This window comes from Cucurbita pepo, chromosome LG07 (assembly GCF_002806865.2).
Source record: "Cucurbita pepo subsp. pepo cultivar mu-cu-16 chromosome LG07, ASM280686v2, whole genome shotgun sequence".
Classification (NCBI taxonomy): domain Eukaryota; kingdom Viridiplantae; phylum Streptophyta; class Magnoliopsida; order Cucurbitales; family Cucurbitaceae; genus Cucurbita; species Cucurbita pepo.
In genome coordinates this window covers 6,432,473-6,458,579 of record NC_036644.1, presented here as the reverse complement: position 1 = coordinate 6,458,579, position 26,107 = coordinate 6,432,473, and the positions used below count along the sequence as shown (strand labels likewise).

At 36.1% G+C, this 26,107-nt stretch overlaps 3 protein-coding genes and 1 non-coding gene across 7 annotated transcripts; 2 read left to right on the top strand and 2 right to left on the bottom strand.

Annotated features, from left to right (window-relative positions):
• Positions 1-124: 124 nt before the first annotated feature.
• LOC111798151 (villin-4) lies at positions 125-8,454 on the top strand. 4 transcript variants are annotated; one of them, XM_023681145.1, is made up of 23 exons: positions 125-317; positions 1,073-1,171; positions 1,380-1,479; positions 1,728-1,796; positions 1,879-2,115; positions 2,188-2,365; positions 2,446-2,578; positions 2,840-3,002; positions 3,092-3,239; positions 3,334-3,434; positions 3,816-3,971; positions 4,284-4,352; positions 4,438-4,506; positions 4,597-4,734; positions 5,044-5,172; positions 5,471-5,621; positions 5,743-5,753; positions 6,185-6,325; positions 6,628-6,753; positions 6,827-6,892; positions 7,083-7,410; positions 7,499-7,719; positions 7,807-8,454. In XM_023681145.1, exons 2-23 carry the CDS (start codon positions 1,116-1,118, stop codon positions 7,918-7,920), a joined length of 2,904 nt encoding a protein of 967 aa, XP_023536913.1. In that variant the 5' UTR covers positions 125-317; positions 1,073-1,115; the 3' UTR covers positions 7,921-8,454. The 4 variants fall into 4 exon arrangements, with proteins under 4 accessions (XP_023536913.1, XP_023536914.1, XP_023536910.1 ...); XM_023681146.1 differs by having other exon boundaries at positions 126-317; positions 5,474-5,621; XM_023681142.1 differs by having other exon boundaries at positions 126-317; positions 7,490-7,719.
• Positions 8,455-12,813: 4,359 nt separating this feature from the next.
• LOC111798647 (putative glucose-6-phosphate 1-epimerase) lies at positions 12,814-20,498 on the top strand. The gene is made up of 9 exons (XM_023681924.1): positions 12,814-13,152; positions 13,730-13,804; positions 14,649-14,705; positions 14,792-14,952; positions 15,074-15,214; positions 18,251-18,353; positions 18,441-18,540; positions 19,414-19,664; positions 20,261-20,498. Exons 1-8 carry the CDS (start codon positions 13,033-13,035, stop codon positions 19,626-19,628), a joined length of 972 nt encoding a protein of 323 aa, XP_023537692.1. The 5' UTR covers positions 12,814-13,032; the 3' UTR covers positions 19,629-19,664; positions 20,261-20,498.
• Positions 20,499-21,315: 817 nt separating this feature from the next.
• TRNAE-UUC lies at positions 21,316-21,387 on the bottom strand. Its single transcript has one exon. It is a non-coding gene; the product is annotated as a tRNA-Glu (tRNA).
• Positions 21,388-22,469: 1,082 nt separating this feature from the next.
• Positions 22,470-24,647, bottom strand: LOC111798034. Its single transcript, XM_023680985.1, has 3 exons — positions 24,428-24,647; positions 24,142-24,327; positions 22,470-22,855 (listed from the first exon to the last, which is right to left on the bottom strand). The coding sequence occupies exons 1-3, from the start codon at positions 24,571-24,573 to the stop codon at positions 22,609-22,611; spliced, it is 579 nt and encodes a 192-aa protein (XP_023536753.1). The 5' UTR covers positions 24,574-24,647; the 3' UTR covers positions 22,470-22,608.
• Between the last annotated feature and the right edge of the window lie 1,460 nt (positions 24,648-26,107).

Sequence of the window (26,107 nt, the reverse complement as noted above, 5' to 3'; positions counted from 1 at the left end):
TTTGGGCTCCTCCTTCTGTTGCAGTTAGTGATCAGCACGCCTTGCCTTGCCTCGCCTTGCCTCTCATTTTCAATACAACTACTTTTGTGGGTCTCTTTCTCTTTCTCTCTCTACATTTCTATACTTGTTTTTTTCTCTCTTCTTCACCTCAACACTTTACTTTCTCTCTCCCCCAAAGTCTTTTTTTTTCTCTCTCTCTCTTGTGCGCTGTGAAAAGTGGGAAACAGTGTTGTTTGTATCATTCTGACCCTGGGACTGGATCTGGGTGCGCTTCTCTGCTTGGATTTTCCATTTCCGATTAGCTTAATCGGCCTCGGGTACTCGGAATCAATCTTTGATTCTCTTGATTTCTGTTCCTTCTTTTGGTTTCAGTGTTGGGGTTTGAATTCTGGAACATGGGTCGTTTTCTTTAAGGGTTTTTGTTCATGGGAATTGGGGAAAACTGTAGATTTCTGTGGTCGAATCGTTTTTTGTTGGGTGTTGAGTGTTTGATCTGATCGAGTAATGGGTCTTTGGGATTGAGTTTTATGGATTGATTCTGTTGAACTTGTTCTCTGGCTTAGTTGAGCTGAATTGTGTTGAAACTAGACTTGATTTGATTCGTTTTGAACAGTATGTATTGTTCTAGGGAGTTAGAGAGTTGGCTAATTAGTTTATGTATTGTTCTAGGCCTAAAGCTATTGTTTTGAATAAAGATTGTCATGGAAATTCAAGAACAGTGCTAGGCCGTAACATATATATATATCTATGTGTATGTCTATATTTATGTTTGGATATTGATGGGTGAATCCATTTGGATTTCCTTGATCTCTCCAGCCTTTCTTTTGCTATTGTTCTTCTGTTTGTTTGATGTTCTAACTCACTAAGTTGTTTCTGAACTTTGCTACAAGACTATTCTAACTTCTGAGGTTCTTTAGTTTGTAAATGTTGAAGTTTTTATGCAACCTTTCAATTCTAAGAATTGGGTCGGGAAGGAAGTGTCGAGTTTCTCATCGACATTATCGGTTGATTTGTTTACTTTGTACTGTCCTAGAATCTTGCTCATTTCATAATTCTTTGTTTTGTTATGCAGGGTGGAATAGCTGTGTTTCTGTGGTGGGAAATACTATAGAACTATGGCTGTCTCCATGAGAGATTTGGACCCAGCTTTCCAGGGGGCAGGACAAAAGGCGTATCCTTAATGATTAAGATTTTGAATTTTTCTGTGTTCGATATCGACACTGCATCAAAAAAGATCCAATCAAACTATATTTCAACGCTTAGGATAGTAATTGGTATCTAATCTACCGAGCTATGATCAGATTAGCAAATTTCCAAGAAACTAAAGATTTTATTCATTCCTGTATGACTTCCACATTTTGTTCCTTGACACTTTAAAGTGGGCTAGAAATATGGCGCATAGAGAATTTTAATCCTGTTCCTGTTCCAAAGTCTTCTTATGGGAAGTTCTTCACTGGTGACTCTTATATTGTTCTTAAGGTAACAACAAATGGATATTAATTCCTAAAGAGCAATGCATACATAGATATCCAAGATATGTGAAGGATTAGTTCTATATGCATACTTATCTGCCTAAAAAAGCATTATATAGTCTACTGTTTATGTCTTGGAATTATTGGGACACAGACAAAGGTTATATACTCAACTTGTTGAGTGTCTTTTGAGCTTGTCTTATTGGTTTATAAATCTCAAATGAATGTTTTTATGTGTTTAACTTTTTTGTGCAGACAACCTCCTTAAAAAGTGGTGCCTTGCGGCATGATATTCATTATTGGCTTGGTAGGGATACTACTCAGGTACAGTATTTATACCATGGAAGTACTTTTCAACAGCCATTTTTTGTATGAAGTTTTGACTAAGTGACTTATTAATACACAGGATGAATCAGGTACTGCTGCCATCAAGACAATTGAACTCGATGCAGCTCTAGGTGGACGTGCTGTACAATATCGTGAGGTTCAAGGTCAAGAGACTGAGAAATTCTTGTCCTGTTTTAAGCCATGTATTATACCTCAAGAAGGTGGATTTTCATCTGGGTTCAAACATGCTGAGGCTGAGGAACATAAGACTCGGTTGTTCGTGTGTAAAGGAAAACGTGTTGTCCATGTGAAAGAGGTAAGTTCTTTTTCTGGGTAGGGTGTTTCTGGGATTTTTTGCTTCGTTATGAATGTGGAATTGTGGTGACAGGTTCCTTTCAGTCGATCTTCGCTCAATCATGACGACATTTTTGTTCTAGATACCAAGTCTAAGATTTTCCAATTTAACGGTTCGAACTCGTCCATTCAAGAGAGAGCAAAAGCATTGGAAGTTGTTCAATATGTTAAAGATACATATCACAATGGAAAATGTGAGATAGCTGCCATTGGTAAGTAAACGATGGATCTGTTAGTTGGATGTGAAAGGTGATCATTGAGGAATATCAGTTTGTGAATTAACTTTTTGTAGAGGATGGAAAGTTGATGGCTGATTCTGAAACTGGAGAATTTTGGGGCTTTTTTGGTGGCTTTGCTCCACTTCCAAGGAAAACATCTAGTGATGAGGATAAGCCTCTTGATTCTCATTCAACAAAGCTATTTGGGTAATATATTTTCTCCTTTTTAGAAAATCCTACCAATGTTATTATGTAATTGAATATCAATGCGCACACACATCTCTTCAGCAAGTTACAATAGTTTTGAACAGAATTGTCAGCCATGCTAGAGTCATAACCAATGACCATCAATAAATCCTAAAACTAAATACATTCTACTTTCCTGTGAGATTGAAAGTTGGTAACCATTTATTATGTACCTCTAAACTCAGTACTGTAGTTCTGAAAGCTATATGTTTGCTTTTAAAGAATTGAGAAGGGGCAACTGGAACCTGTTGATGCTGGATCTTTGACAAGAGACCTGCTAGAAACACACAAATGCTATATTCTAGATGGTGGATATGAAGTATTTGTATGGATGGGAAGAAATACCTCTCTTGACGACCGGAAAAAAGCAACTGCAGCTGCCGAGGTCAGCTCACCCTGTACTTTTGAATCCATTTTACCTGTGTAACATGGCATTATAGAATTTGTTATTAACTTGTGTTGTTAAGTAAACAGAAACTGGTGCATGGGCCTGATAGACCAAGATCACAAATCACTTGCGTGATTGAAGGTTTTGAGACAGCGACATTCCGATCTAAATTTGACTCGTGGCCTCAAGTTACTAATGTAGTGGTGTCAGAGGACGGTCGAGGAAAGGTTGCAGGTTAGGAAGTATCGGTGTTGTCGATGTATCAGTTTAATCTATATTGCCACCAGAAATTCATTTCTTGTGTTTTGGTTCTTGGTGTCTAATTTAGCTCTTCTGAAGCGCCAAGGAGTTAATGTCAAGGGTCTTCTAAAAGCTGATCCCGTAAAAGAAGAACCCCAGCCATACATTGATTGCACTGGGAACTTGCAGGTGTGGCTTCTGAAGCTCTCACAATTGATTGTAGGAACAGAAGTAGAAAGTTTCAAGTATATCTGAACAAAAAAAGGACCTGATGTGAATCTATCTTGATAATTTATTTACTTCCTGTTGAAGAATAAGTGACACAAATATCATTGAAGGGCGTTTACGCATAGAGGATGACTAAGAGTTCATCCAGGCATCTATTTAGCTATGAGAAGTATAATGGAATCTCTGATATCTGTCAAGTATATGAATTAGCAGTGGCTAATCAATCCAAGATCATAATCTACTTTTTACGCGTTCTGGAACTTCTTTTTTATGAGTTAATTTGTAAATATAGCTAACTGTTTTTCTTCTATGGTCAACAATTCCTGTTCCTCCATGACACAGGTTTGGCGAGTTAGTGGCAATGAAAAGATTCTCATTCCTGCCTCCGACCAGTCCAAATTTTACAGTGGAGATTGCTATATCTTTCAATACTCGTACCCTGGAGACGATAGAGACGAATATCTTATAGGAACATGGTTTGGGAAGCAAAGCGTTGAGGTAATAATGATCCCAAGGCTTCTAATGAAGAAATCACAAGCTTATCACAGCAAAATTTAACTAGCTTACTGTCCAGTTAAGCATTCAATTCCTACACTAACATGATGGCTATGGGAGAAGTTAACGTCATAAATTAGTCGTATGTTAAGATATTTTTCGGTAACTATGAACTGGGAAGACTGTAATTTGTTATGTTGGGATAAATCCATGCTATCAGTTGTATTATTTCATTATACAGCATCTTAGATTTCAATTATCCAATGTATGTTCTCTCCCTTATTGTCTGATTTCTTTTTTGTGCATCTCCCTCAGGAAGAAAGAGCTTCAGCATTATCACTGGTAAACAAGATGGTTGAGTCATTAAAGTTTCTTCCAGTCCAGGTAGATTCATCACTTGGATTGTTACTTGATGTACATTTATGTCTTTAATATCTTCTTGTTTCTGATTCATTACATTGTATCCTAGGCACGCATTTACGAAGGGAGTGAACCGATACAATTTCATTCAATTTTCCAAGGCTTTGTTGTCTTCAAGGTCTGTTAGATTCAAGTTGCATTTAAAGAAAGTTGCAGGAGAAATCTTATTTTCCTTGTCTGAAAGATAATATGATGAATTACACTTCAGGGAGGCCTAAGTAAGGGATACAAGAATTATGTTGCGGAGAAGGAAATTCAAGATGAAACTTACCAAGAGGATGGGATTGCATTATTTAGAGTTCAGGGCTCTGGACCTGAAAATATGCAAGCAATACAAGTAGACCCGGTCAGTACTTTTCCTAAAGTGGTTTAACCTTTTTGTACCATGACGTTCCGCTAGTTCTTTAGTCATGCACGCTTATGATAAGGATGTCTTTAGTTAAATGATATTGAGACAGTAAGTTTACTCACAAAGTAGATGCTAATTTGATTTGAGACACTAAGTGTCTGATCTATTAGCATCACTTAGAGAGGAAATGACATTGAAAGGATTCAAATATTAGACCTTTTGTTTCAATTTCATGTTAAATCAGTACTACACGTAACCCGAAAGCTATTCTTTTTACCTCAAAGCTTATATATTCTCCTTTGTCAGGTTGCATCGTCTTTGAATTCCTCCTACTGCTACATATTGAATAGCAGCTCCACTGTCTTTACATGGACTGGAAGCCTTACAAGCTCAGATAATCAAGAACTTGTTGAGCGGTTGCTGGATTTGATAAAGGTTGTGTACTTTCTGTCCTTGGAAACCGAGTTTGTTGTAGAAGCTTCTTGATAATGTGTTCTGTAGGAAATAAACCTGATTACATAAATTTATTGCATCTCATTTCACATCCACAAGCAATTCTTTGGTGAGCTATACCAAATCTTATTTTGGCAAAGAAGTCGAGCGAGTTCAAGTTTTGTTTAACAAAGACCGGCTAGAATTCTCTTTTACTGCATCTTTAACCAAATGGTTAGCATCTTGCATACTGTTTTATAACATTTTCTTGTTGATTTCTTACATGTTTTCCTATCGTCAGCAGCCCAATGTACAGTCTAGACCTCAAAAAGAAGGCACAGAATCTGAACAATTTTGGAATTTGCTGGGAGGCAAATCTGAATATCCTAGCCAAAAAATTGCACGAGACGCTGAGAGCGACCCTCACCTATTTTCTTGTACCTTCTCTAGAGGTCTGTATTATTCTTCCTGCTGGTGAAAGCTGTAAGCTTTATCTTGTGCCTTTCAATTCTGCTAAACTTTTAAATTTGACCCCTTTTCCTTTGATCTTGTGATGATTATGCCGACGTGCAGGGAATTTGAAGGTACATCCTTTTCTCGTTCCAGTCCATAGATATATGTGTTTTTCATTTCGTATTTACTGAGTTTTATTGGGAAATAGATGTATTCCTATGATGTCCTATTTTCACTTTAGTTTGATTCTTTGTTTTAATAGCTGGGGTAAGTAGTGGGAGCCTAAGCCCTTATGCCCCTAGTCCCTATCTAACCCAAGTCAGTTCCTCAAGACAAGAAGAGTTTAAAGCTATTAAAGTTGTTAAATTTTCAACTTAGAGCTTGAACCCAAACCTTGGCGTATCTCCAAATATCCCAAGCAAGGATGAGGAGATACTCAAACCCTTATCACTAGAACAATCATTTCTCCTTGGTATCTATAAATACTCAACATTGACAAGCTAGTGACAGTAAATAACCTTATGTCTTTCCCAAGAAGGTTGGTTAATGTGAAGTTTTGCAGGTGGTGGAGGTACATAACTTTGATCAAGATGATCTGATGACTGAAGACATGTACATTCTGGATAATCACTCAGAGATATTTGTATGGGTTGGCCAACAAGTCGACTCTAGGAGTAGACTACAAGCTTTAACTATTGGTGAGGTACGAATAATGTATTCCCTCCATAGTTATGTTAATCTTGTAAGCTCAGGGCAGCCAACATCACATGTTACTTTTCATTGATCTCTCCTCATCGTGTCGGTCTCTTTCTTTTCTAATATCATGTCCTTTCTTATCTTGGGGGATTAATATCATCAATATCATGTCCTTTCCATATCTTGGGAGTCTGATACTAAAAGTTCACAGTTTGTTCATTGATAATTTTGTCTTTGAAAGTTTTTGGTCAACTTTTCAAGCAAACGTGGTATTTTCACTATTGATTAACTTTCTTTGTATCGCAACAGAAATTTCTTGAACATGATTTTCTGTTGGAAAATCTATCTTCTAAAGCTCCGGTGTATATTATCACGGAAGGAAGTGAACCTCCATTCTTCACACGCTTCTTCACATGGGACTCTGCAAAATCTTCAGTAAGAATTCAACAATTATTCTAGTAGTATCTAAAAATGTTAGCAAGATATTGACATTTTCAATCATGAACAGATGCATGGAAACTCGTTTCAAAGGAAACTTACGATAGTCAAAAGTGGGGGCACTCCTACTGTAGATGTAAGGTTTTTTCTATCAATCTGCAGTTCGTTCCTTTCGATTATCGTATCACTTCTTTTAAAAGACTCATAATCCAATACCATATACGCTTCATGTCTTCCCTTGATTATCGACTGTCCTGCTCCACATTCTTTTCCTAGTTTCCTGGTCTTTATTGCATCCATTAAGAAGTGACTCCTCTATTACTCAGAAACCAAAGAGAAGACCAGTAGCATACGGTGGGAGGTCTGCAGTGCCAGACAAATCACAGCGATCTAGGAGCATGTCTTTTAGTCCTGAAAGGGTCCGTGTAAGGGGGAGGTCTCCTGCTTTCAATGCATTGGCTGCTAATTTTGAGAACCCTAATGCAAGGAACCTTTCTACGCCACCCCCAATGAATCGAAAGATCTTCCCGAAGTTAATAAGCTCGGATTCAGCAAAATTGTCTGTTGCGAAATCTTCAACATTGGCAGCCCTTAGTGCTAGTTTTGAAAGACCACCACCTGCTCGAGAAGCTATCATACCGCGTTCTATAAAAGGTAGGCTTCAACTTATAACTGTGTGGAGATTATTTTCATGCCATTTGTAACTGACAAATAACCTTGTATTGTGGTGAAGTGACTCCAGAGCCTACCAAGCCTAAACCAGAGACTAGTAATAATGATAAGGAGAAGGATAAGGAGAAGGAGAACAACTCAGTCCCAGTCAGAATCGAAACTCTCACCATACAAGAAGATGTGAAAGAAGGCGAGGCCGAAGATGAGGAAGGCCTCACAATATATCCATACGAGCGTCTAAAAACTACGTCAGCCGACCCTATTTCAGACATTGATGTGACAAAACGAGAGGTAACACTAAAACAGTCATGTTTCAAGTTGAATCTATAGATTCTTGACATGATTTTTTCTGAGATGTTTAATTTTGAAACTCTGCAGACATACCTTTCATCAGAAGAATTCAGGGAGAAGTTTGGAATGACTAAAGACGCCTTTTATAAGTTGCCAAAATGGAAACAGAATAAGCATAAAATGGCCCTTCAACTATTCTAACTGTTCTTATATGGTTTCCTTTGATCATTTCACTCAGTTTCCTGCAGTTATATATTACCAGTGGAAGAAGCTTGGCTTTCAAATCCATATGTTGTTAGATTAGATCTAAGGAGCCTCCTGAACTGATTGAACTCAACTGGTAAGGAGTGGAAGGGACAGCTTCAGTGCATTTTTAGCTGCTTCTGTTGCCCAGAGACTTGTGTTCATGATTGATGGACGAAACTCGAGTTTTGTTTTTTTCGCCTGCAGTCGATTGCAAACATCTTTAATTTTTTTTTTCTGCTCTTTATTAAGCATTTGGTGTTCATTTTTATGTTAAAAGCTATGTTGTGAGCTTGCATTTTTTTTCTATTTTTGAACATATGTTTAGTTTTCAGTTTTATTTTTTCATTCAATTTTTTTCAGGAGAGCAATTAGGTGGTCTGCAATTTATTTTTCTTTCATTTGCATTTCTCGAGGAAGAACAACTGTGTGTACAGCAGAGTGTAATATTCTAGATGACAATAAACTTATAAAAGTGTGATTTTTCTTATATCTTCCCCTCTTAGTTATCTTGCACTCCCTCTTCCATTTCAAAGAAAAATATCATCCGTCTACCGTTTGTAGTCGATGTTTGATATTTCAGGGTTATCGACCAACGACCAATTACAAGGAGGAGAGTCAAGAAGTTACAACAAGTTTTAGTCACATATAATCAAGCTACGGTGAGCTCGTCAAAAGAAATTCTAAAAAAGGTTGGAGACCTTCCTTACATGTTGTGCAAAGTGTTAAAGTTCAAGATAGAGATACATTAAATGCAATTTAATTGACACTTAATGAACTCAGAGTTAAATTTATGGAACTAGTCCAAGGAAGGTTAATAAGCATATTCCATTTATTGCATCATTTAATTAAAATTTAAATGTTTGTTTGTCATTTAAGCTAATTTCTAGTTTTTAATATAGGAGTTAAGATTATATTGTAATTCACATAGGTTACCATATTCCTCGTTAACTAGCCATTTTAGTACGGAGGTTATGGATATTTCTCATCAACTAGCCATTTTAACAGGGAGGTTATGTGTCACTAGGTTAAGTTGTCAAAGGCTATAAAACCTTCTTTTCTTCTTTTCTTTTAGGGTAGACATCACATTTTTGGAATTGAAAAGAATAGAGTTTCTATTTTAGATTTGTTGAGACCTTAAGGCAAATTCTTGTGTTTAGAACTTGCATGCTAGAGTCATTCAAATACTATTGATCAAACCTCAGTTTTCTTTACTCTAGATCTTGATCATCAAGTTAATCCATTCAGTTTTCTTTACTCTTGATCTTGATCATCAAGTTAATCCATTCAGTTTTCTTTACTCTTGATCTTGATCATCAAGTTAATCCATTCTAAAACTTTTCCTTAGGTTGATTCCGCAAGAAGCGTCCAATTGGTAAGGTGGCTTGAGTTTTACCAATTTGATAAGAGTTATAGTCGAGGCCTAGGGCACATAAACAGAGTGATCACATGCTTATAGACACTATAACTTGTAGATACCATTTTGAGCCAGGATTGAATCTAAAACAAAAGTTCCCAAACTTTCTAAAATTTTATCGACAAAAACTACATCATAACCTAATTTCACAACAGCTAAGCGTACGTAACTTTCCCTTTAACAAAAAATTCCGATTCGTTCCTATCAAGAACTCACAAACTCAACTCAAAAGAAGATTCAAATTGATAACTCAATCCAATTCATTCAGTTTCCCCTGTTAACACGCCTAATCCCAATTATAACAATACTCGGCCCTATTTCCAGATTTAGAAGCAAACAATCAATAATCTCTAAACTAAAATCAAGGATCACTTAACTGAAAGCACAGCGGTAGGGAGGACGCTGCTCTTGCGTCGAATTCAAGACCTTATCTGTGCATTCCTTGTGATTGTGAAGTAAGATTCGAGCAAAGCGATCACGATCCTACAACGTAAAGGAAGAATTAAGGTCAGAAATCACCGCAGTGACTTTAAGAGATGATACCGTGACGTAGAAATCAAATTAAGTAGCAGATTCGACTTTGATCAAAGACGATCTGATCTAGAAGGAGTTGGAATTGAAAACGATTCCACGCAGAGTTGTGGATAGCGAACGAATTGGAAGCTTCTGGGCTCTAATTTCGCCATTTTCTGTAAATGGAAGCGATTCCAAAATTGATGTGAGAATCGAATGCTGAAGACTAAAAAGAGAAGAAAAAAAAGGTAATTTATTAAATTGTTAATTAATTTTTAAATAATTAAATAATAATAATAATAAACAACCTAATAACATCAACTCAACCCAGTTGGGTTAAGTTGAGTTGGGGTGTGAACTCTATTTCTATAGATAATCACCGACCTAACTAACCTAAAATTTAAGATGAGTTCAAAAGATTTTTCGAACCCGACCCAATCCAAACTATGTACACTCCTAATAAAAAAGTCAAAGATTGAACTCGTGTGTTTGTGTGTATATATGTAAATTTGAAAAGAGAATGAGTGTCAGCGAGAATGTTGGCCCCGAACGGGATGGATTGTAACGGCGGCTTAAGCCCAAGCCCAAACCCACTGCTAGAAGATATTGTCCTCTTTGAAGCTTTCCGTTTCGGGCTTTAAAACACGTCTGCTAGAGAAAGGTTTCCACACCCTATAAAGGGTGTTTCGTTCTCCTTCTCAACCAATGTGGGATATCACATAGACACTGAGTGATGTGTCAGCGTCAGGGGAACACTGGGTGGTGTGTCAGCGAGGACACTGGATCCCAAAGAGGGTGGATTGTGAGATCTCATATCGATTGAAGAGGGGAACGAGTACCAGCAAGGACGCTAGACAGACCTCGAAAGGGAGATTTCACATCGATTTGAGAGGGGAACGAAGTATTTTTTTATAAGAGTGTGTAAACCTCTCCCCCCTAGCAGACACATTTTAAAAAACCATGAGAGAAAACTCGAAAGGAAAAACCAAAAGAGGTATCTGCCAGCGTTTGGATTGTTACATACATTATGTAGTTCTTTTATCATCAAATAAATTAAATAAATTAAAGCATATAATATATCTCATTCGCTAAAAAAAAAAAACTATTACCTTTTTGTAAAATTAGCTACCGAATTTTGAATATTTTATCTATTAAATTATGTTTAGTTGACCTGTATAATGACTTTAAAATATTTTTACTAAATTTCTAATTTTCTATTAAATTAATAAATTTTTAATTTATATTTAATAGATATTTAATTTCTTAAAATACACGTATATAATTACATATTTATTATAGAGATTAAATAAAAATTCAAAAATTTATTATATATAGGAATGATTATTATACCATGCACATATTTAATATAGAAACAAAAAAAAATTTGTTCCATCTCTATTGGACTAATTTAAATTATTTTAATATAAAGCTAAATTAATAAAAATATTTTATCCCTTAAATTAAAAAAAAAATTCTAAAAAACATAATTATCATACATTATATCTTACTATTAAAGTTACGAGACGGAATTTTAAAACTAGCATTAACACTATTTACTTTATAAAAAAAATTAATTTTTTTTTTAAGACATGAGCAAGAAAAACGTATATATACATCTCATAAATTATCTCCAAAATTTTTAATATTATTTTAAAAAAATTATAAATATTTTTAAAATGTGATACTAATAAAAAATATATTTTTTTAATTTTTTTTTTTAAATTTGATTCAAATTTAGTCCTAGTAATAATTAATTTAAATTCTAGTAATAATATTTAAATATATTTAATAGATATTTAAATTCTAGTAATAATTAATTTAGTCCTAATTTTTTAAAACAAAAAATTTTAAATTCACATATTATATTTATTATTGTAATAAAAATAAATATACTTCATAATTACTTATTTTAAACCGATAACGATTAATAAATTTTGTAACCCGTAAGCATATACGTTTCTTACGTTACATTGCATCTCACATGACTTACATTATATGACATATTACATAATATGAAAGTACATTCCAGTTGCATAAACATCTCATGACATGACTCGATAATACTACGTGTATCCATGACATATATTGCTGACATATCATTCATAACTTCACATAACATAAACAGTCAACAGTCAATATAATCCATTACGTTTCATAGCATAAATAGTAACATAATTCATATATCATATAGTCATATCACATACTAAAACATGGTGCATGCAAGGGCCACGGGGCATGCACCATCATACAACAGGTAGTAAGCTAACTCCAACAGTAAAGTCACTTATATTTCATAAAATACTCAAACCACGTGCTACTTACATTTTTTAAGTAAAGGCAAGGTGTAAATGTAGTGTTGACGGCGGAGCTGAGGATATCATGGAAGTTGGAGAGTGGATAGTTTTAGGAGTTCACGTTTAAGCATTGAATATTGTTATTTAGATTTATTTTGAATTCAGTTACTGAAGGTTTTATTTTCGGAGGAGATAAGTTTGTTTTGGATTTATGAATCTTTAGACAAGACTTTTTTGTGTTTTTCCAAGGTTATTTATGATGAGCTCCGGCATAATGAATTATGCATGCATGGACGACGTTACTAATTAGGTTTAGAAAATTAAGGGCGTTACAAATTTAGTCTCTGTAATTTAAAATATAATTAATTAACGGTTAGAGAATCAATTAGAAATAAAATACATTTAAAAAATAAAAAAAACAATTAAAAAGTATGTTCTAAATTATTATAAAGTTTATATTCCTTAATTTATACTTATTAAAATTTGACATAATTTTTTTAAAATAAGATTTTAATTACCATTTTAACATATAAAAGTTTAATCACAATTTCTATAAAACTTATTAATATATTTAATATTCGTATAATTAAATTATAATAATAAATTATTTTTTTGTTTACGGAATTTAATGTGAAGACAAAAAGGCAATCCGGAGAAAGGAGTTTCACGAGATTCCGAGATTTGCAGTGAGACTTGATGACGACTGTTATGCTCTCGAGTTTCTGATCAAAATGCCAACAATATAAATCAAGATTCGAGCTCAAGGCTATGGATTAACAGCCTCCGGCAGAGATTCTCGATCTGAAACACGAACACAAGAATTCGAGCAACAAAAAGGGCTTCTAAATGAGCGGCGAAAAGCTTACGCCATCCTCCGGAGCTTCTTCCGGTTCTGTGGATGTTGTTAAGGGCATCAATGGCCTCGATAAAGTCGTCCTTCGTGATCCGCGTGGTAGCTCTGCTGAGGTATTGCTGTTGGATTTGAATGAATGATTGAGAAATGAGATGATTGCTTTAGGATTTTGGATTTTGGATTCGGGATTCGGGATTTCCTCCCCGCTTGTGTGTGTTGCTCAAATGTGGGGTTGATCTGATTTTAACTTAGGGTGTTCGTATTCTTTTAATTTATGCGAGTTTTGTCTCTTAGTTCGTGGATTTCTGTATTGAATTGTATGTTTGTGATCTGTTCTTGTATTTATAGAATACATGTAAGTTTGGATCCTACATCGGATGCTCGATTTTCATGCGTGACATTTCCGATCTCTGATTTTTATGTGCGTCAAAGATCTTAGATACTGTAATGAATTTCCCCATTCAGAAGGGGGTGAGGGACTGCAGAGAAAACAATCCTGTGACTTTGAAAGTCCATAAACTCCTTTTAATTCTAAATCCTGCAATATTTATTAATCAATGAATTTGTTGTTTTTGCTTACCATTCTACTCAATTCCACAATTGTATGTTTCCATTTCGTTGCTCAGAGTTGAGCAGATTCCTTTTTTTTGTTTCGTTATTTGGCTACTGATTCATGTTTGTTCTATTCAGGTCTATTTATATGGGGCCCACGTGACATCTTGGAAGAATGACCATGGGGAAGAGCTGCTTTTTGTTAGTAACAAGGTGCTATTGAAATTTCTTCATGGATTTTTTGGATCAACTAAATCGTTCTCATTTCTTTGATACGCTGCCTTCCTTGCATTTAAATTCGTCACTTTACGTGTAATGAAAGATATTTGGTAGTTGGGTGCTCATAATAGAAGAATTCGTGGTTAGGACAATAGAAAGGATGAAACATAGTATAACATTCCTGGAGTGCCCTTCACAATCGATTCGTTTGTAATAGAAAGCTTTCAAGGGTAGCTCATCAGTTTGGTTGCCGTGTTTCCCCCTCCCGGTAGGAGTTCAAGCCCCATCTTCCATTGCTCCTGTTTGTGGTGTAATGTAATATTTCCAAAAAACCTATACTTTTGTATCACTATGTTCTTTTGATTAACCTTGATTGGAGTTGTTACTTGGTGGTGGTCATCTCTTCCCCAGTTATTAGTTTGTGACTCGTTTGGGTTGTCGTTGAACACATTCTGTTTCGTATTAAAATGAATTGTTGAAGGGTTCAGAGAACGTTCAAATTATTTGTATATTTTTCTATTCTAACTTTCTGAAAATCATAGTTATCATTGCCCTACACTATTTTCTTATTAAACATATATCCTCGATACATTTCCAGGTATTTGTATGCTTATTTCTTATGATGTACAATTTATTCTTCTAAAGTCATAAAACTCTGTGAAAAATGAATTTGAAATTTTCTTTTAATTTGAAACCTGATTATTTTCTTGGCCATTGATATTGTTGTCCTCGAGCTTAAGGTTGTAGCTGTGCTTAATTTATCATTGACACTTACATTTCTTGTAATTTCAGGTTGCTTTATCAAAATTATTTAATGGAATTTATTGTTGCTGTGCAGGCCATTTTCAAACCTCCAAAACCAATTCGTGGAGGGATTCCAATTTGTTTTCCTCAAGTATGTGCTTCTTTGGAAATTTAATGCATGGAATGAATTTTATGTTGATTTCATCCTGTTACATGATAGTTATCCATCCATTGCAGTTTTCAAATCTTGGTCCACTTGATGGACATGGATTTGCTAGAATCAGATTTTGGAGCATTGATAATAATCCACCTCCTCTTCAAACGAATACCTCCAGTATGACTTTTGTTGATCTAATCCTGAAGCCCTCTGAAGAGGACGCACGGGTTTGGCCACACAGGTAAAATGAAACATGTTTACTTGCGTTTATTTCCTTAACATTCCATATAGGGTTCATGCAGCATTGCAATCACAAAAATTTCCATGCTTCTGAGTAATACTGTTCTTTTACTAAATTGCAGTTATGAGTACCGTCTGAGGGTAGCTCTAGGACCTGCTGGGGAGCTGTCATTGACATCACGTGTTAGGAATACCAATGCAGATGGAAAGCCTTTCTCATTCACATTTGCCTATCACACTTACTTTTCAGTATCAGACATAAGGTACTAGCAACTTGACCTAATACTTGCTGGGTTCCAAATATTTATAAATTTTCGATGGGGTGCTCAGCTTTGATCCAAAACAGTCCAAAGAAGGTATAGTTATGGTATAAGGCATACAAGACAGAGCCCATAACTGTGGTTTCTATCATCAAGATTTAGATAATCCCTACTCTTATCTCATTTTTCAAGCAAGTTGAAGCTTAATTCTTTTCTCCAGCACCAAGCACCCATATGGTTTTTATCATCAAAATTATGCCATTTTTGTTTTACTATAGTTTGATTGTTTTCCTTCATGCACAAGGCATATTTTGTATGCATTTCTCTAGTAAGAGATTTTTTTTTTTTTTTTTTTTTTTTTTTTTTTTTTTTTTTTTTTTTTTTTNATTTTGAGGATTCTTTTGCTATTGAACAAGCAAATTATAAAGTAATGCTTTGGATGTCTAGATGGTATACTCTTCCAAAGTCTTTGTGTAATTAGTCTTCTTTTCATAAACTAGTCAATTGGAGGGAAAAGTATCTATGTTGGCTAGTTTGGATGTTCGTCTTCCTCCCTTTTTGTTTTTTATTTTTTGGGTAATAATGATATGTTTTTTTTTCCCCAGAGAGAGAGAGAGAGAGAGAGAGAGAGAGAGAGAGAGAGAGAGAGAGAGAGAGAGTAACCTGACGTTGTAAGCTAGGACACCTACCTGAGTGAGAAATTTGACGTTGTGAACTAGGACAACTGCCTCAGTGAGAAACTTTACAACACTTTATCAATCAAATTGAAATAATCTGCATAATTAGATTTACCTCTGAATATTGGTATAATATTAAGGAAGGACAAGTAACGAGTTTAAATTTTCTGTAATTTAAACTAGACCACTTCTATGAGGTCCTGAAGTTCCTTCATTTTCTAAATTGAAATTGTTGAGCAAGGTAACTCAGTAATGTGATTCATTTGAGCAAGGTAACTTAGTAAGGTGAATTGGAGGCACCTTTCAATTTGGAAGAGATTTGTAAGGTAGTCTTTGGCTCTATAATAGAGGTTAGGTGGCAAGCTTTGGATGACTTTATGATGGCTTTCCTTCAAGATAAGTGAGATTGCTTGAAGAATGATTTGTGGAAGGTCTTTAGTGATCTCTATGAGAGAGGTACAATCGATTCCACACGAATAAAACTTCTAGTTTTGGATTCCTAAGGAGCAAAAAGAAGGTTAGAGAGTTTCGACCAATTATCTTGGTTACGTTTTGATATTTAAGATCATTACTGAGGTTTTATCTGATAGATTGAATAAAGCTCTTCCTGCTATGGTTTCTATTTCTTGAGGGGCTTTTGTTGCATGAAGATAAATTTTGGATCAAATTCATTATTCTTAATGAGGTTGTTGAGGATTATATGCGTCATAAGTAGGAAGGAGTCAATATCCTGATTGATTTTGAAAAAGTTTATAATCATGTGGATTGGGATTTTCTAGACAAGATGCTATGGAAAAAATGCTCTTTTTTAAAATGGTGAGCTTGAATTTGGTTTGTATAAGAACGGTTGATTACTATATTATTGTTAATAGTAAGCTAAGGGGTAATATATTTGTTTCTAGAGGTCTAAGGTAGGAAGACCGTTCTTGTATAATAATAGTTAAACCAAGGGGTAAGATGTTGCTCCTAGAGGATAGAAGTTTGAGGTAGGGAGACCACATTTCGTCTTTCCTCTTTTGGTTGGTGGTGCATGGATTTAGCATTTGATCTCTAGGGGAGTGGAGAAATGCGTTATTGCATCTACAGTTTGCTGATGACACAATATATATTTTGCTTTCGCAAGGATAATGTTGATAATCTTAACCGTATTTTGTTTTTTCTTAATCCATTTATGGCCTTAAGATTAATAGAGGGAAGTATTTGGTCATTGGGTTGAATTATGATGATTCTAAGATATTGGCGTGGGCCTATTTGGTAGGATGTGATGTGAGTAGCTTCACTTCTTTTCATTTGGGACTTCTCTTGGTCACAATCCCAAGAGCTTGACGTTTTGGAATCTTGTATGTTGAAGATTTAAAAATGTCGTTCATCATTGAGAAGTTGTTTTTCTCAAACTGAGGCTGATCGACTCTTCTGACTTGTCCGGTCTGTTATGAATGGGTCTCGAAATTCCAATCCCTGCTTAAAGTCTTTGATTATGTTAGCTTGAGCTTGAAAAGTTCATGAGATTTTTTTTTTTGTTGGAAGGAGATGAGGAGAGTGGGGGTTCTCACTTGTTGAGGTGGGAGGTAGTGTCAAAATTAGTGGACCATGGGGTTTTGAGGATAGGAAACTTGAGATTGTACGATGAATCACCTTTAGCTAAGTGGTTGAGGAGTTTTCTCTTGGAGCCTGACCCTCTTTGACATAGGATTATTGTGAACAAGTATGGTTTCCATCCCTTCAATTATATTACTAGTGGTGGATTTAAAGGCACATTTAGTAACCTCTGTGCTACGATTCCATTTGTTTTTCCTTTCTTCTCTTAGTTTATGAAATCCTTTATTGGGAGTGTTAAGAACACAGTTTGGGAGGGAGTCCTTTGTAAATCCTTTCTCATTTGCATCGTTTATCCTTGACAAGGTTGCATTGAGTGGCATCTATCTTGCCTTCTATAGGTGTAGTTGTTTTTCCTTGCATTCTCTTGGTTTTGTGCATCCATGATCTAATAGGGAAATGTTTGATGTAGTGAATCTCATCTCTTTGTTAGGAGATTTTATGGTTTTGTTTGAGGTAAAGGGATATTTTCTTTTCGGCTCCTTGTTCTTCTGAAGGGTTTTCTTGTAATTATCTTTCCATCTTTTAAACTTTGCTTCCCTCAGGTCTCCTCTTTATTCCTCATTTTAGAAAGAAAGAGTTATTTTATTTATTTATTATTATTATTATTATTATTATTATTTTTTTTTTGTTTATGGTAAACCATCTACTGTTGCAGTTCATTTTCATTTATGGGCAGAATAAAATTTGAAAATTTGAAAATTTGTTGAGAGTAATTCAAAGTTCGTTTATCTTGTATCTAAGAGAGATAGTTGCCTATGGCCAGTGAAGTTCGGGTGGAAGGTCTGGAGACCTTGGACTATCTTGACAACTTGCAACATCGAGAGCGTTTTACTGAACAGGGGGATGCATTAACTTTTGAATCAGAAGTGAGTTCAAGTACTATATCTCTCTTCTCATTCTCTTCCTCATTGCATTGTATTCAGACGTTCTCTTTTGTGTTTGGGTTCAATTAGGTGGACAAGATATATCTTAGCACTCCTACTAAGATTGCAATTCTGGATCATGAGAAGAAGAGGACTTTTGTGGTTCGAAAGGAAGGACTTCCAGATGCTGGTAAGAAATTCCCAAGTCTGTTTTATTTCTTTCTTTTCTTTTTCCTTTGTGATCACCAGAAAGGTTAAGAGTCTGAGACGTACAATAGCCTCCACACTTTTATCATCAGTCATAATTGGTTATTGATCCTTCTGTTGGCAACATGTTTGGGAACTTACTACATGTAACGACCCAAGTCCATTGCTAGCAAATATTATCCTCTTTGGGCTTTTCCTTTTGAGCTTTCCCTCAAGGTTTTTAAAACGCGTCTGTTAGGGAGAGGTTTCCACACCCTTATAAAGAGTGTTTCGTTCTCCTCCCCAACCGATGTGGGATCTCACAATCCATCCCCATTCAGGGCCCAACGTCCTCGCTAGCACTCATTCCCTTCTTCAATCGATGTGGGACCTCCCAAATCCACCCCCTGGGGCCCAGCGTCTTTGCTGGCACATCGCCTCGTGTCCACCACTTTCGGGACTCAGCCTCCTCATTGGCACATCACCCGGTGTTTGGCTTTGATACCATTTGTAACGGCCCAAGCCCACCGCTAGCAGATATTGTCCTCTTTGGGCTTTTCCTTTCGGGCTTCCCCTCAAGGTTTTTAAAACGCATTTGCTAGGGAGAGGTTTCCACACCTTTATAAAGAATGTTTCGTTCTCCTTCCCAACTGATGTGGGATCTCACACTCAAGATCTGAATTATGTCTTATTTTCTTTTGTAACCCTGATTTTCGTGGGATGCTTCCATCCCTTTTGAATATTTCATTTCTTCTACGATATAGTGTTTCTTTTTTGAAAAAAAAGATGGCTGGACAATTGAAGTGGTTTGGAATCCTTGGGATAAATAAGAAAGCAAAGGCAATAAATAGGTGACATAGTTATTTTACTGGTGCAGTGGTCTGGAATCCTTGGGATAAGAAAGCAAAGGCAATGGCTGACTTTGGAGATGAAGAGTACAAGTTCATGCTGTGTGTGGAGGCTGCTGCCATCGAAAAGCCTATTGCACTGAAACCTGGCGAAGAATGGAGAGGAAGACTCGAACTCTCTGCTGTTCCTTCAAGTTATTGTAGCGGGCAGCTCGATCCTCACAAAGTCCTCCATGGCATCTGAAAAACTTCATCATTCTGTTTTCCTGCTCATGTTCAGGTACCACTTTACTTCTCTTGGCTTTATCATGCCTGTTCATATTTTTCAGCTTGTCTATGCTCCATAGACAAGGTAAAGATAAGGGAACTAACCAACTGATTATTTGTGGTTAACATTGTTTAAAAAGGGTGGTACTAAGAATGATTTTCATATAATCATTTTAATGTTTCATTTTACACGTAAACTCGTTTCCTTATTATCAAAATATATTTTGAATCACTAAAAACGTATTCGAGAGTGATTCTGAATACAACAAAAGTGATTTGAACCATTTCAAAATCACTATAAAACATCCCCATAAACACGTTTGTGGACATTGCTTTACTTGTTTAAGCAGAATCGAAAAGCTAATAGTTTCAAAGAGTTCTAAAGCCAAGTTTGGAAAGAGGTTCGAGAAAAGATACTCTTTTCCGCTTTTATGGGGTAAAAGTACTTTTCATCAGTCATCTCAAACTCGGATTTAAGTAACTAACTAAACTCCTCTCGATAGTATCATTTGTAACGATGAAATCGAATCGATGAATTTAGTATTATGAACATTGAGTCTCCTTTTTTTAGGTATAGTAATAATATTGGTGAATTGTTGTGTGTTGCAGGTGAATTGTTTGAAATAAGTAGTGGATATTGGGAAGACAATCTGCCCTCTCTTGTTCTTATTTATTTTCCATATTTTGGATTGGAAGATGGATTTTGGAGGAGAGAGTAAAATAGAACTGTGTATGTGGCTTTTGTGTGGATGGCTATGGCCTCCTAAAATTCATATGAACATAAAATTTTTAGTATATTTTCTGGTAAATAACCATATTTACCATTACCATTTTGTTATAAATTCAATGTAATCGTTTTGCTTTCTCTATTATTATGTTCTTTGTTTTCTTTCTTCATTTTTTTACCTTCCAAATTAGTAATCTTATTATATATAAACATGTTTAGAATTTGGATGAAAGCCGTTAGTACTCTGTTTGAGAAACACTCTTTTAACTTTTAATTGTTTTGAGAATATATTGAAATTTAAAAAGTTTTATTAACACATTTCAACCTTTTTAAAAAGTTACGGTGAGTACTACTTATGAAAATTTTAAAACTAATATTAATAATTTTGATCTTTATAAAATTTTAAAAATAACAATATACTAATAGTAATAATATTTTTTAAATGTTTATGTGACGATAGGATGGTTAGGAATGAGACTACATCTGAATAAGACCCATTCTAAAGATAGGATGATTAGGAAAGACTTAATCTTGAAAGATAGGATGATTAGGAAAGACTTAATCTTGAGTAATTCGGTTGTTCGTTTGGGTGAGTTTTAATAATGAAACTGACAACTTGATATCCTTGGAAACATAGTTTGACTTCAAAGGTCAATTTTGTTGAAGCGATTGCTTGGATATTCAATTCACATGGTATCGAAGGCATCATATAGGTAGCATACGGGTAGCATACAATCCGTAGTAATAACGAAAATTGAAATATTCTTGGAGTCATGAGATTGAGTACAAAAGCAGCTTCTCTTCTAAATTTGTAGTAAATTCTCATGTCTTCATCAACTAAAAGAAATAAGAAAAGTGAATAATTGAATAATTTAATTCTGAATTATAGAAGAAAGAAAGTGCAAATAAAAATACGAAAAAAAAAAAGATAAAAAAGTTCCGTTGCCGGGAATCGAACCCGGGTCTCCTGGGTGAAAGCCAGATATCCTAACCGCTGGACGACAACGGATTTTGTTTACTCAATCTAAATTTTATTAATAAACTAGTATTTTAAATAAAAAAGAACTATTAATTAAAGTTAACAAAAATTGTTTGTAAAAAATTAAAAATAGAACTAAATCTCCCAGTATGGCTAATATTATTGCTATGACTCGATTTTTTTAGGCTTCGATTCCCTATCAGGACTAAAAGATAAGACGAAAGCAATATAATTCCATAGTTCAAAAACCAAAATCTAAATAAAAAATAATACAAAATAGGTCTTGTTCTAGTTATTTATTGGGAACGAGATATAAAGTGAATAAAAAAAACTATCCACAAAAAAATACAAACTAATTAACACCTCGAACGACACTCGTATGTGACAACGCAGCTTCTAAGCCCCTCCCTACCCAAACCGATATCTGAGGGAAAGAAACCTACTTGTAGGCTCTTATTGCTTTCTTAACCCAATAAGTTATCATGTGTTTTTATTAGGGTCTAGGAATGTGAGATCCCACGTCAATTCGAGAGGGGAACAAAACATTCCTTATGAAGTGTGGAAACCTCTCCTTGATGGATGCGTTTTAAAATTTTGAGGGTGTGGAAACCTCACCATTCGTGTCATGAGCCTTTACACGCGGCCACGTGCAAGTAATCGCACGTGGTTGAGGAAGGTTAATCGCGTCCAGGGAATGACATGTGCGGAATTGGCACGTTTAGCTCCTAGGGTGTACGTTCGAGACTCCTCGAGTGCTAATTTTGTTTGATTTTCTAGTCGCGACACATGATGCATGCGAATTGACGATTCTAAAGTAGGTTGGGTCATAGGTCCTAAACTAGGTCGTACATTGGTTCTCGAGTTGTGCAAGTGGGTCAATCGAGTTAGTGGTTCGGGTTTGCTACTAGCGTTGTGACGTATTAAGCGTCTCCCAACTTGACACGTGTCCTTGCTAGCAACGACGTGCCCCTCCTCCTCTCTACTAACACATGTCATCGTCTGGTTCGCTTCCTTCCACTGCATTCAAACATTTTCCAAAATCTGATCACATTTTCTTCTTAATTTCTTTGAATTTCCATATTATTTCAGTACCAAAAAAAAAAAAAAAAAAAAAAAANCTATACATTTTATACATTATGCTTTGTGAATACAAAAAGTTTGTCCACATAAAAATACATTATGTGACAATTTTTAACAACAAAAAGTATATCTCCCCACCAAAAACCTAAAGTTCATAAGATCTTGGCAGCATTAATAATCATCATCATCATCTTCTCCTCTTCCTCCAAGGAACCTTCTCACAAAAGCTGCAACAGTTCCAAGAAAAATGAAGAGCACAAGAACATCAAAACCTCCTCCAATGCCTACAGCTACACTTGGGGTTGGTGCAAAGAATGAAAATGGTGACCATCCCCATCCTCCTCCATAGTATGGCACACCATAACCATACCCACCTACTAGAGGAGGCGCTACTCTCGGGTTTATGTAGATATTTGTCCTGTCGAATCAAACACACAACATAGATTTGAAGCATGATAAGAAACGACCCATTTATTTAAATAATCTTTTTAACCACCTAAGAAGTCATTTCAAACATACTCTTATTCACTCAAAAGTGCCATTTATAGTAATGGCCTAAACGGTTTAAGGATATCTTTCAAGCTTTTCAAACTCTAAGTTCTTAGAGTGTTGTAGCGGAAGCCTTGTCCAAAAGTTAGCAGGTGTGGCCAATGAGTATAGCATAAGAAGCAATATCATAATCGATATGATACAAGAGTCTTTTTAAGTACTTAAGAAGTCATTTCAAACACACTTTTACTCACTCAAAAGTGACTTTATAGTAAAGGCTTAAACGGTTTAAAGATACTTTCAAGCTTCTAAAGCTCAAGCTCTAAGTTCTTAGAGTATTGTAGCGGAAGCCTTTTCCAAAAGTTCGTAAGGTGTAACAATGAGTATAGCATAAGAAGTAAGATCAGAAACAAGCGGTTATATTTAAAAATGTCTTTTTAAACACTTAAAGAAGTCATTTCAAACACACTCTTATTCACCCAATAGTGGCCTTTAATAAGGGGCGTAAACCGTTTAGAGATATCTTTCAAACTTCTAAAGTTCAAACTCTAACTCCTTAGAGTTGACCTTCGAGTAGCCGAAAACTTTTCCAGAAGTTAATAAGGTGTGGGCAATGATTATAGCATAAGAAGCGAGCCTTTCATAGCTAATACGGTTTGAACTAATCTAGACACATGTAAACATGAATAGTTGAGATACATGAATAATTTGATACATTAATGTATTCAAACATTGGTGAAAGCTCACATGTATTGATAGTCGATATTGACGTCTTTTAACGTATTTTCCTACTAGTATAAATAGGTATAAGATTTGACCTTCGTAGTAGTAGTCGAGTAAAATGAAGTAATTTTCAAAAAAATACACGTTTTTGTTTCTTCTAAATCGTGGAAGTATGAGAACAATTTTGTTCTCTCGTCTCTTGACTTTATCGTGAAGGTCTACTTAAACTATCATTTCGATCTCTATACTATAGAATTCATCCTATTTTAGTCTTTAAACTTTTAGCTATTCAAATTTAGTTCACACCCGATTCTTAGTTAACTTTTCTAGAAATCTCATGATTATAATTTGTAGTTTCAATGAAGTCTCAATCATTTGTGTAATAGTTTCATAAATTTCAGTTCATATACTGTTCTACAGAGCATCAAAGTTCAAGCCAATCATCAACTCAACTAACAAAATTCAAAGCAAATTACTAGCAATCTTTCATACCTGGAATTGTTATTGATTCTCGGCGACGAAGACCGGGGAGCCGCCGACCGGAACGCCTGGCCGCCGACTCGGCCACCGGTCTTAGCGGCGGACGCATCATGAACCGATCCCAATGACAAAACCCCAGCCGCCAGAGTAACAATCGCAAGCTTCGCTAGTCGATTCTCATTTCCCCTCTCTAATCCACTACACATTAAAAAACCAGAAATCGATTCAATCAATCAATCAATCAATCAGAAACCTAAATGACTCAAAAACTGAAACGAAATCGCGGAATCGAACTTACTTAGGATCATCGGCGGGAGGAGGAAGTTTAGAGGCGATTATAGGATGGAAAGAATGGAGGATGTTGTTGGACCGGCGAGGGGTGGGGGCGGAGGAGAAGGAGAGGGTGGTGGAGAGAAAGCTGAGCTGCGATGAGGCCAACGACATGGTGAGGGGAAGATTGGAGTGTACTTCAATGGAGGAACGGAGAAGAAGGGATTTGTTTGTGTTGGTGAGGGGTTTTGGGATTTGAGAATGGGATTTTCGTGACTGTAAGGTTTCCACGTGGAAGGATTTCAGCTTCTCATTGGAAGTTTCAAGATTTTTGAACAGTCACGTCCTAGTCATCCCTATAAGTATTATATGCTGGCTAACCCACTCAAGGTTGGGTGCGCAACCCTACTCGCATGATCAATGCCCAATTGCCGGATGGATCGACCGTGTAGAGTAATTCAAGCGAACTATCAAGTCACATGTCTCTGACCAACCTCACGCCTAACTCAACGGTATCGTATCAGAGTGGAAAGGAAAGTGAAAGCTCCGCAAACACTGTTGCAGATATTATCGGCCTAAAGGGTTACCTTTGTCTTTTAGGGCTGTTGTGGTGGTCGTCTAGGTCTCCAGGGTGGTTTGGTGGTCTTGACATGAATTCACATATCCGAGTTTCTTAAGTCTAGATCGGTAAAGAGTACTAGCGACCACACCCTCTATCGTTTCTTACAATTCTAATGTGCTTAGTCTACTGGGGGCGTTCCATTCTAGATCATAGTTAAGCCAAATTGACGCCCTCACCCTAGTCCTAATCTATTTTTACTACTAATTTGCTACGGGGAGATTCACGCATTCAATCACCTAAAGTTAATGTATAGTAAATCATGCATTCAGTCACACGTGCTCAACGATGTGATATCATCCATCAAGCACCCAGAGCGCAGATACACAAATTTTCATCCTTCGTTTCAACACGATTATGTATAAACAGTAGAAAAATTGTCCATTACGTCATGCAAAGATTAATCGAGTTATGCTAATAACAAGAGTGACTAATCTCATACATATCCAATCGTGTTGGGCTCGGGTCATACCAAATCTATCTACATAGAGTTTGGTTTTACTAGCATGCATGCATATCCGAGTGATCCCTACAAGTATTACTTCCTAAAATCCATGTGGTTACTTTCATGATTGTCATGTACCTTCTCGAGCTAGGTTTTCCTCGTATTAGGATCTCTAAAATTTTTTAAATTTCTCTGATATGTCTTAATTGATGTAAAATTAGAGTTAGCATTAACACTGGGGTGAAATATGATAAACGAAGGTCGAATGGAGCAAAATAGAGTCAATCATACGCTCACGCGCTGGAGGGTTCCCCATGCGCGAGTACGTCACGCGCCTAAGGAGGGATACGTGCTTGTGTTGGTGCCTCGTGGCTATCAACGATTGGCTCTTCTAGCTCCAACGACCTATGTTCAAACCTAGAGGTGTTTTCCTTCCAAGTATGTCGTCACGACGTGGCGTGATTAGACGGGTCACGAGTCATGGGTTGGTCGATTGCGGACCTTGGATCGGGTCACTTACAAGTCCCCGCTTTCCAACTAGACGTAGGCACACCTCATGTAGTAGCCTAGCCATTCTTCCTCCCCCATTAGGAGACATATTTCATCACCAATGCCCAACACGTGTCCTCTTTTGACAACTGCAC

Excerpts from the sequence above, each read along its gene's own strand:
- LOC111798151 (XM_023681142.1), top strand. The coding sequence starts at position 1,116 with ATGGCTGTCTCCATGAGAGATTTGGACCCAGCTTTCCAGGGGGCAGGA. Across the intron at positions 3,003-3,091 it reads AAGCAACTGCAGCTGCCGAG|AAACTGGTGCATGGGCCTGA; the intron begins GTCAGCTCACCC and ends TTAAGTAAACAG. Across the intron at positions 3,435-3,815 it reads ATTGCACTGGGAACTTGCAG|GTTTGGCGAGTTAGTGGCAA; the intron begins GTGTGGCTTCTG and ends TCCATGACACAG.
- LOC111798034 (XM_023680985.1), bottom strand. The coding sequence starts at position 24,573 with ATGTCGTTGGCCTCATCGCAGCTCAGCTTTCTCTCCACCACCCTCTCC. Across the intron at positions 24,328-24,427 it reads CCTCCCGCCGATGATCCTAA|TGGATTAGAGAGGGGAAATG; the intron begins GTAAGTTCGATT and ends TTTAATGTGTAG. Across the intron at positions 22,856-24,141 it reads AGAATCAATAACAATTCCAG|GACAAATATCTACATAAACC; the intron begins GTATGAAAGATT and ends TTGATTCGACAG.
- LOC111798647 (XM_023681924.1), top strand. The coding sequence starts at position 13,033 with ATGAGCGGCGAAAAGCTTACGCCATCCTCCGGAGCTTCTTCCGGTTCT. Across the intron at positions 13,153-13,729 it reads CGCGTGGTAGCTCTGCTGAG|GTCTATTTATATGGGGCCCA; the intron begins GTATTGCTGTTG and ends TGTTCTATTCAG. Across the intron at positions 18,541-19,413 it reads GGAAGGACTTCCAGATGCTG|TGGTCTGGAATCCTTGGGAT; the intron begins GTAAGAAATTCC and ends TTACTGGTGCAG.